Source organism: Colobus angolensis, unplaced genomic scaffold, assembly GCF_000951035.1.
Source record: "Colobus angolensis palliatus isolate OR3802 unplaced genomic scaffold, Cang.pa_1.0 Scaffold12, whole genome shotgun sequence".
Taxonomy (NCBI): Eukaryota; Metazoa; Chordata; class Mammalia; order Primates; family Cercopithecidae; genus Colobus; species Colobus angolensis.
Window position 1 is genome coordinate 4,107,575 of NW_012113141.1, and position 10,183 is coordinate 4,117,757.

At 48.4% G+C, this 10,183-nt stretch overlaps 1 protein-coding gene across 1 annotated transcript; it reads right to left on the bottom strand.

The window, feature by feature from the left end:
- Positions 1-5,460: 5,460 nt before the first annotated feature.
- On the bottom strand, positions 5,461-10,037 carry PCBD1 (pterin-4 alpha-carbinolamine dehydratase/dimerization cofactor of hepatocyte nuclear factor 1 alpha). Its single transcript, XM_011927551.1, has 4 exons — positions 9,660-10,037; positions 7,462-7,593; positions 6,815-6,895; positions 5,461-5,992 (listed from the first exon to the last, which is right to left on the bottom strand). The coding sequence occupies exons 3-4, from the start codon at positions 6,881-6,883 to the stop codon at positions 5,894-5,896; spliced, it is 168 nt and encodes a 55-aa protein (XP_011782941.1). The 5' UTR covers positions 6,884-6,895; positions 7,462-7,593; positions 9,660-10,037; the 3' UTR covers positions 5,461-5,893.
- Between the last annotated feature and the right edge of the window lie 146 nt (positions 10,038-10,183).

Sequence of the window (10,183 nt, forward strand, 5' to 3'; positions counted from 1 at the left end):
CCCGCCTCAGCCTCCCAAAGTGCTGGGATTACAGGTGTGAGCCACCGTGCCTGGCCCTCTCTTTCTTAAGAGTAGGTTCATTGTCTCTCTTAGAATCACTTCTATTGCAACTCATTTCTTTTTCCAGGACACAGATCGACCAAGCTGCTGTTCCCTATTCTGCAGGACAGGATTATTCTAACATACCTGCTTCATCCACCCAGGCACGGTTTGGGGTGGTTTCTTCTGTGCCTGCAGTCCCCATTTGACACTTGGTTGCCACCATCTTTGGAGATTATTGTTTGGAATGATGCTCCCATTGGCTTGTTCTTGTTACCATGGACTAGGAAGAAAACATGGTTTCCAAATAATGGAGGAGCTTTTGGCCATGGTGCTGCCTTCCTGAACTGGCAGTGGTCAGAACACATCCAAACCCTGTCCTGGGCTGGTGATGAGCAGACACCAGGCCTTTTTCTATGCTTTTCTGAATATCAGAGTAGGATGAACACCCAGATTCAAATATGTCACCAAAGTTGGTGGTGATCCTTCCCTGCACCCTTAAGCCATTATGAAATGAAAATATGTTTGCTTGAAGGAACAGCTCAAAGCACCTTCACAAGTTGCCTTGACTTACCCTAGGTGGGTGTGAAAGAGCACCCATAGCAAGGAAGATTTTCTCTAGTAGTGTGTTCTTCTGCCTCTTCCCCCTTGATTCAGCTTTCAGAGGTACTATGGCAGTTTTGCCTCAGTTGCTGGACAGTTCTCAGCCTTGGCTAAAAGGGAGCAGTACAGGGAGAGAAACAGGATAGGAAAGCAGAATGGCGAGCAGCCTATGGCCCAGGGCCTGTAATCCCTTCCCAAGACTCGCTGCTCAGGGCGGTGCAGGGACAGGACCAAACCCTGCGCCCACTTCCTGCCCTCTTTCCCCTGTAGGGAACTCTCCTCTAGGCTGAGCCACTGTCTTGCTCTAATAACATCATATCATGTGCCTTTCTCCACAGCAGTGAGCAGTGAGCTACTCCTGGCCCAGGCCCTAGGGGAAATGGATCAGTCTTTGAGGTTTCTATTTGGGGAGGGCAGTACTTAAGACGAGTCAGGAGACACTTTCCTCTGTTCCCTTCCCCATCTCAGGGACTCCTGAATATTCAGCCTCTCCAAGCTGGTATCTTCTAGTTTCCTCCCCTGGGAATGCTGGCTGGGAGAGCCATGACTACCAGACTTTTCCTCAGGCTCCTTGGCATGTTAGTCTGAAGCGTTCTTGAGCACTGTACTACTAACCCAACAACTGTGACTAGCTGGTCATGCCATTCAGGGCTGGTGTGGCATTCGTGTGTGTGTGTGTGTGTGTGTGTGTTTTTCCTGTTTGCCCCGCAGTGCGTTGTGGAATGCAAGAGTGGGTGGTGTGTGTGTGTGTGTGTGTGTGTGTGTGTGTGTGTGTGTGTGTCAAAGGGAGACCTGGCAGGCACCTCTTTGAGAGTAGCTGTGGTCAGAGCTGTGTGGTCAGTGCATTATGTTGGATGAGGTCCAGGAACCCAGAGCCACCCAGCAGACACCACTGTGGCTTGCCAGCTGCCAAGATGGAGAAGCATGTGCCCCTATAGAGTGTCTCCCCAGGACCAGACCCTGAGCCACTCGCTTCCTCTGTGCTGTGACAACATTGGTGCCAGGGAAGATGGTGTTTTTCAAAGGGACCTACTGTAGCCACTTTAATTTACAATTAAGAGCCTTAGTTTGACTTAAGACTTTTGTAGGCTTTTCATTTTGTATTTTAGTGTATGTGTGCATATAGCAGCTACTCTGTAGCAGAGGTGGGTAGAGAGTCTTAATAGTATCATGTCGTATGCAGATGTCACGTCGGCCTCTGCAAAATCTGTACTGTCTTGTTTCTGCATCAGACTTAAGTAGTCATGTGAATACACTGCTGAGTCACTTTTAATATTACGAGTTTTATACTTGGAAAATGGTACTTCTTTTAAATCTCTGTCTTCTCTAACCTCCCCCTTACCATTTCAATGCTCCTTTCCTAATTTCAGCAATAATTTCAAAAAGCAATTAAATAGTTAAATGACCCTAATTGTAATTACTGTGGATGGTTGCATTCATTTGATTACTTGGGCGCACAGGAGATCACAAATGGGGCAGTGGCCATGCTTGAATGGGCTCCTGGTGAGAGATTGCCCCCTGGTGGTGAAATGGTCGTGTGTGCCCACTGATACCACGACCAATGAAAGAGACACAGTTAAGCAGCAATCCGTCTCATTTCCAGGCATTTTAATAGGTTGCTGATTGGTCCCTGTACTGGGAGTGGTAGTCGTACCTATTTCAGAGAGGTCTGAAATTCACGCTCTTAGTTTGCCAGGGACAGGCCCTATCTTACATTTTTTTCCATCTTCATCATCCACTTATGCTTACAGTTTGCTGCTTACAATAACTTAATGATGGATTGAGCTGTCTGGGTCGTCTCTAGCCATCTGGGCAATGTGGTTCTGTCTAACCAAAGGGCACTGGCCTCAAGCCCTGCATTTGGTTTAGGGGCTGACAGAGCTCTTCAGATAATCTTCACACACATGTAACTGCTGGACATCTTATTCTATTATGAATAAGAAATGAGAAGTTTTTCAAAGGGTTAGTCAGGATCCGAAGGCTGTCATTCAGATAACCCAGCTTTTTTCCTTTTGACTTTTAGCCCATTCAGACTTTGCCAGAATTAAGCCAAGGACTGCTTTTTTGCTACCGTTTTCTGCCAAATGGCCTAGTTCCTAAGTACCTGGAAACCAGAGAGAAAGAGGATTCAGGATATGCTTGGATGAGGAGGCCTGGCTCATCTAGGAAGTCATGTCTGGGGTGCTTATTGCTGCTCCATACAGCTGTACGTAAGCCCCTTGGCCTTCTCTGTAGGTTCTTGGCAGCAATGAGCAGCTTTCAGCCAGTGACACAAGTAATTACTGAGTCCTAATTTGATAGCCACCAACTATACCTGGGTAGGCAAAGTCAGATTTTTGAGAACCTTTTCTTGAAGTTTTAATTGCCTTATTTTCTTTTATGCTTTCCTCTGTCTTGTAATCTCTTCTCAATATCCTTCCCTATAATTTCAATTATTTGGATTAATTTTAGAATAAACCTATTTATTTCTTTAAAAAAAAAAAGTGTTACCTGTGTTTTTGTCTCACATAAATGTGCTTCATACAGCTGTAGTGCTGCCAAGGTTGGCTTTATTTTTTGGAGACGAGGTTTCGCTGTCACCCAGGCTAGAGGGCAGTGGCATGATCATCACTCACTATAGCCTTGACCTCCTAGGTGTAAGTGATCCTCTAGCTGGGACCACAGGTGTGCCACCATGCCTGGCTAATTTTTCTGTACATTTGGTAGAGACAGTTTCTCTGTGTTGCCCAGCCTAGTCTCTAACTCCTGAGCTGAAATGATCCTCCCTCCTTGGCCTCCCAAAGTGTTGGAAGTACAGGCATGAGCTGTCCCTGCACTGGGCAAACATTTTTCAACCCTTGACCCATGAAAATAAGCAGAGGCAGGAATGTAATGTAACAGTATAGTCCATACCTCGGCATCTGGCATCTGTCCTCCAATCCGCCAGTCATCAGATCAAAGCACACTTGGAAAAATTTAAGTCAGAAGTGGAACAGATGGGAGACCACTGTCTGAATCTTGTTTGCCATCAACATAGGTATTGATAATCCTTTACTAGCGTATATGCTAGGAACGGGGTGCTACGAATCCCTCTTATGAACAAGAACATTACGCTTATTTCTCAACCTCCAGCCTCTGCCCCTTTCCTGGCCTTTGCTGGGGGACCAACTCATCCAGGTTGAGTTGTGACATTGCTAGATTCCTGCTCCAAGGGACCCTGGCATTTACAAGTCAGCTTAGTACTTGGGTTAGGAGACACGGGTGAGAACTATTAGGAAGAAGGCTTCTCAGTCTCTCTGCATAATGACATATGTGAGGTGAAATTTGTGTAGCCTGCACGTGGGGGTAGAGATGAGGCTGCTCTCAGTACCCCCTTCTTCATGACACAGCGTGGGAATATTCTGTCCCAGAGAGTTCCTGGCTGGGGAACTGACTTTGCAAATCATCTCTTTAACTGCTCCAGTGATAAATAGCCTGCCAGCTCTAAGCTGCCTATGTCTTCTCTCTTGTGGAGTAAAACCAGGCAAGCCCTAAGAACTTTGCTAAGATTTTAAGAAATCTGAAGAGACCATCAGGATTTGAGGTCTCCCGTATCTGATATGATAGGCCAGTGTATTAGGATTCTCCAGAGAAACAGAACCAATACACAAAGAGAAAGATTTCTTATAAGGCATTGGCTCCTGTGATTATGGAGGCTGACAAGTCCCGAGGTCTGCGGTTGGCAAGCTGGAGAACCAGGAAAGCAGACGGTATTGTTACAGACCGGAGGCTTGCAGCCTTCAGACCCAAGGAGAGTGGATGTTTCAGTTTAAGTCCGAAAGCAGGAAAGGACCAATGTCCCACCTCAAGGCAGTCAGGCAGGAGGACTTCCCTCTTATTTGGAAGAGGGTCAGCCCTTTTTAGCCCTTTTATTCTATACAAGCCTTCGGCTGGTTGAATGAGGCCACCCATGTTAGGGAAGGCAGTCGGCTTTACTCAGTGTACTGATTCAAATGTTATCCTCAAAAAAAAAAAAAACAAATGTTATCCTCATTCAGAAACACCCTCACAGACACACCCAGAATGCTTGACCGAATGCCTGGGCACCCCATGGCCCAATCAAGTTGACATGTAAAATTAGCCATCACAGCCAGGAAGAAAACACAGGTTGAGTATCCCTTATCTGAAAGCTGTGAGACCAGAAGTGTTTCAGATTTTGGATTTTGGAATATTTGCATTATACTGACAAGTTGAGCATCTCTAATCCGAAAATCAGAAACCTAAAATGATCCAATGAGCATTTCCTTTGGGCATCATGTTGGCATTCAAAAAGTTTCAGATTTTGGATTTCTAATTTTCAAATTAGGAATGTTCAACCTGTAGTATGGCCCCAGACTACCTTTCTAGACATAGGCTTCTAGACATAGGTTCCACAATGCATATAATACCTGTGCCCTTACACACCCTTATCTGTGTTCATGGTGTTCTCTCAGCCATCTCTGCCTCTCAAGAATCCTACTCGGGTCTTCAAGGCATAACTTAAAGCCTCCAGATTTGCCCTTTTCACCATTAATCACTTGTGTTCCCCTTAGCTCATTTCTTATCCTGCCATCTAGCATTAATTCACTCTAGTAATAGTTAATTAGTACTAGTTAATTGGTAATAGTTAATTGTGTTCCTGTGTGATGATAATCAAATGATATCCCCTACATGATAATGAATCTGAAGGCAAGGTGGTCTGGTCCCTCTCTTTTCCCAGCACCTTGAACAGTGCCTAGCACAGAGGAAGTGCTTTCATTTAAATGCCTATTGACTCCAATTTGGATTGACCTGTGGAAAATAAGTTTCTAGAGTCTGAGACCAAGTGATATAATAGTTTTATTTGAGACATAAAAGCACATGTGTTTCTGTTACATAGTGTGGGGTTTAGGGTCCTGGTTTCTAAGACAAGACTTTATTTCACCCTGTATCACAGCTTCCTGGGAAAAGAATTGGGGAGACACAGCCTGGCAAGAAAATCATTGTTGCTGGGGAGTTGAAAAGAAAGGGGAGAGCTTATTCAAATTAGTGTAACAGAGCCCCCAGGACGAAGAGAGTGGTGCAGGGAAAAGGTCTAAATTCCTGGTGCTGGTGGGGACGCTGGCACATCCCACAGCAAGGACTCACCCCTCAATGGAGGCAGCTGGGACTTGGGAGGGGAGGAGGGGGAGGCCGAGGGCTCCTCAGCTCCCTCCCTAGATTCCCAGTTCAGTCACCCCTTCCCCCTGAAGAATTCAAAGAGGAAGGGCAGGGTCTATGTCATGGACACTGCTACTTGTTCGATGAAGCTGGCCAGGTTTATGTCCCGTTCTGAAAGGCCAGCACACTCATGGGTGCTCAGCGTGATGTGAACCTGAAATGAAACCAGAAATTCTGCTTCTGCTGACTTTACTTAAGAACAGGAGGGAGTCACCAGCTGCTGGGCTCAGCCCTGCTAGGAGCTCCAGAATGGCAGCTGGCCACTACAGTCTCTCCTGGGGACTCCTTCCTGACATATCTGTAACAACATCTTCTACATCTCCCCTTTGCTGTCTTTCAAAAATAATCGTGACTTCAGCTATAGAATAAAAACTTAACATCCAACTGTCAAGAGCAACCTAAAAGCTAAAGACAAAACCAAAAACCAATGCCAGCTCCTAAACACTATCCATTCACAGATGGCCTCTTCCACCCGTACTGTTTTTATAAACAGAGACTGCAGAGCTTTTGGCACATGGTAGACATTTAATGGCTGTTTCCATTCATTAAGCAAATAATTTGATAGGTTGGCTATGTGTGTGTATTCTTAGTTCAAGTGTATTACTTTCTCATTCTTCCATAACTCCAGTAAGATTAAAGCCATTTAGAACTATGAACACTGAATAAGTATGCCTGATTCCCACAGCTTTTCCTTTCTTGGGTTTTGCCTTCTTAATGTCTACTTAATGTCTACTTTAACCACAACTATCTCATGCATCTTTTAATTTGCATTTCTTTATAGTAGACTGATTTTTTTTCCAGGGGTATTTTTGTTGATTCTAGGCATGTGCAATCTCAGTGAGATTGGAAATGAGATGACTGGATGACCTATGGGTCAGGAAGCTGCACTATTAAGTCCAGAAGCCTTCAGAATGTGTCAGAGTTTGCAGTATTTGGATGGGGGCAGAGCACAACAGAGGCACACAGCATCACTCACCTTATTGTACACGTTAAACCATTCAGGATGGTGGTCCAGTTTCTCAGCCTGCAGGGCCACTCTTGTCATGAACCCAAAGGCCTATTTAAGTGGAGTGAGAGCCAGGTTAGTGTTTTAAGAGAAAGGACTTCTGGACATCACCAATTCAAGGCCTAGACAAAGGAGGATGAATTAACTTCCCCCCAGGAGACTCCTTTATCTTTAGTCATTTCCCCCTTGACATTCTGTCACTGGTTCTCAGGCTTGAGTTAGAGATTGTCCCTGCAGTAGGAAGAAAGTCTTGCTATTTAGGACGCCAACAAGGTGGAAACACCACAACAGGCTTTTGGTCTGGCCAGTCTTGGCTGTCGGTTCAAATGTCTTCAGCTGTGCATGTTTTCTACTTGAACTATCTCCTCAGAGGACTGCTGCTACAAGTTCCAGGAAGGCAGAGCCCAAGACATCCTCCTACTCTCCAGTCCCCAAACATGATACTTTCTGAGTTAGGCAGGAAAACAAATATCCCCCCGGCACAGATATCCAAATAACTGGATGAGTGTGGGGTCTCGGAGTCTTGGCTAACGAGACGTGAAGGGAGAGAACATGCTTTGTAAGGTGACCCCATCAGCCCCAGTCTCAGAAAACTCTGTCCCGCCCTGGTGCCATACCCTGTTGAAGTCTTTGAAATGAAACTGCTTGAAGATGGCATCGCGGCCTTCCAGCTCATTCCACCCCACGGCCCTCAGGTTTGGCAGCAGCTGGTCCCTCTCTTCAGCACTCAGCCTGTGTGCTTTGCCAGCCTAGAAGAGGGGAAAAAACAGAGGCCCAAGAGCATTTCTTTTTATAGGTCAAAACAGAGGGGCTCCAGCCTTTAGGGGCACTTAGCCAGCCTCCACTGGCTACTTTGGACGTGGGTGACCAAGGGCAGCAGGTCTTTGAGCAATAAGCTGGAAGCCCTCAAGGGTGGCACTCTGCCCAGGAGGTGGGGTCCAGGCTTGTCCGCTGATAGGCTCTCAGGTCTTGGGTTTTACACTCCACACAGAGAAAGGAAATCCCAAAAGCAATGCAAGTCATATGACGGGGACAGAGATGCACTCTTCCCCCACCCTGCCCTCAAAGCCTTACAGACCTTCCCTCCATGAGATCTATCACATCAGTGAGGGCGTAAAAGCACAATAAATCCCAGATGCAAATATATTACTCCACAACCTCTGAGGAAGAGTACCATGACTGTCCCCCCTTCCTTTTCCTATTATGTACTTCATCATATGCACCCCACGTCCCTACGGTAACTTTCATGTGTATTGAAGAGGAAACAGGCCTAGAGGGGAAACGGCTTGTCTGCTGTTCTTTCCTGCCCACCCCTGGCCAGTGATGGCGCAGTGTTGTCTGTGTGTCAGCATCCCTGGGGCTGGACAAAGGAGCTGCATTTAAAATAAATGTCCAGCCCATTCTTAGTCACACTGTAGCTGACCATGTTGGCACTACCTCTAGTAGGTCCTCAGTCATGCTCCCAGGCTGCCTCTGGTCCTGAGCTGCCAGGGCTAGGTTCTCTGGTTTTCCATCTCTTTTCTGGCTGGTTGGGAAGCTCAGGCCACAGAACTCAGTCCCCAAAGTGGAAGGAACTTGGCCAAAGGCAGCTGGCAAACCTAGTGCCCCGTCCTATTTACCTAATGTGCAAAGTGCCCTCAACGCAGCCCAGATTGGCACAATTCAGGCCATGAGTGGAACCTCAGAGAATGCAAGGAAGCAAGGGTCAGTTTCATCCTAGGAGGATCCAGGTCTAGGGGCTTAACGGATCCCAGAACCTAGGCTTCTAGAGTAGCACCACCCCAGGGCAGAAATAGAGTGCTGAAGTGAAAAAAAAAAAATACTTAGGGGTGGGGAGGGAATGTGAGGGAGGTTAATTTAGCTTTTATGAGGCAGCCTGCAGACTGGACACCATGTGTTGATTGGCAGGAGGTTTGAGCCCCGCTTTCACCATTTACCAGCCAGGTGGCTGTACCTCTCTTGGCAGAACCTCTACCTCCACAGATCATCATGAGGTGCCAATGGGACACTTTAGGAAACTCCACTGCTATAAAGCAAATCTCATCTGCATTACAAAAAAATACCTCCTAAGGCAAGTAGGCTTGTGATGGGCCTGGTGGCATTTGCGGTAGCTGAAGCATCGCAGTGCTTTCCTAAGTCCGTCTTTTTTCCCTCCTGTTTCTCTCCTGAAAACGTGAGCTCTAGCTGAAGCATCGCAGTGCTTTCCTAAGTCCGTCTTTTTTGTGCTTTCCTAAGTCCGTCTTTTTTCCCTCCTGTTTCCCTCCTGAAAACGTGAGCTCTCTCTGGACTGAGGGAGCTTGGCCCCTCTCCTCTCCTCGGCTCTAGATGGCTACAGGAATTGAATGGCAGCAGCGATTTGCATCATCTGCCCAGTAGGGAGGTCTCTACTCCAGAGCTGGCCCTCTCCCCGTGGCTGACCGCCTGGTCCGTGTATCCAGACAACCAGAAGTCGGCCAAAGCATCAGAGCCCACTGTTTACTTCCTTGGCTCTTAAAGGGGTGGGTGAGTCCAGGTGAGCTCTTAGGAGGCTTCCCTTTCTCGGTAGAGCCTTCTGGAACCCCCAAGTCGCACAGTCTGGGGCTGAACAGACAAACCTTCCAGGTGCCGGCTCTGGAGAGGGGGACGGTGCCCTGTTTGCTTAGTAAATCCCCGCCAGGTCTTGCCTCCTCTGGCGAGGTGTGGGGAGCGGTTGCCGATTTCCCAAGCCTGCATCTCTGGGGGCCTCAGCGCCCCTCACAAACAGCCCCACTCATCCTCCCTCCCCCAAGTCCCTCCCCCAAGTCCCTGTCCCATCAAAAGGCCCTCCCAGTCTTGCCTGCTCCGAAGGCCTGTGGGCCAGAAATGGTCTGATGAAGCTCCCGAGCTTACAGCAGAGCAAGGAGCCCGCCCCCGCCCCGGGGGTGGGTGGGGGAAGCTCGCCGGGGAGGAGGGCTGCTCCTGTGCCACCAAGCCCCCGTGGCCGGGCACGGGCCTCAAACCCGCGCGGGGGCTCAGAGCGTGAGTCCCAGGCCGACAGACCCTGTATCCAGAGTGCGAGCGGGAAGGGGCAGCGGACAGGCACGCACAGGAGCGCGCAAACTCAGCCTGCCTCTCGCTCCCACCCCAGTATAAAGCCGAATCGGGCCACTAAGGGGACGAGATCTGCGGACTCTCCCACGACGGTCCTCCCCGGCCCCCTAAGGTCGTAGGCCCCGCCTCCGGCAGGGTCCCGGAACAAGCACTGGCCTGGGTCAGGGCAGGCCTGGCCTCCCAACTGGCTGGGACCGGGACCCGCCATGCCCCTCTCAGGGCCTCAGCTTCCCCTCCCCGCCGCCGGCGACAGGCACCCGGGCAGAGACC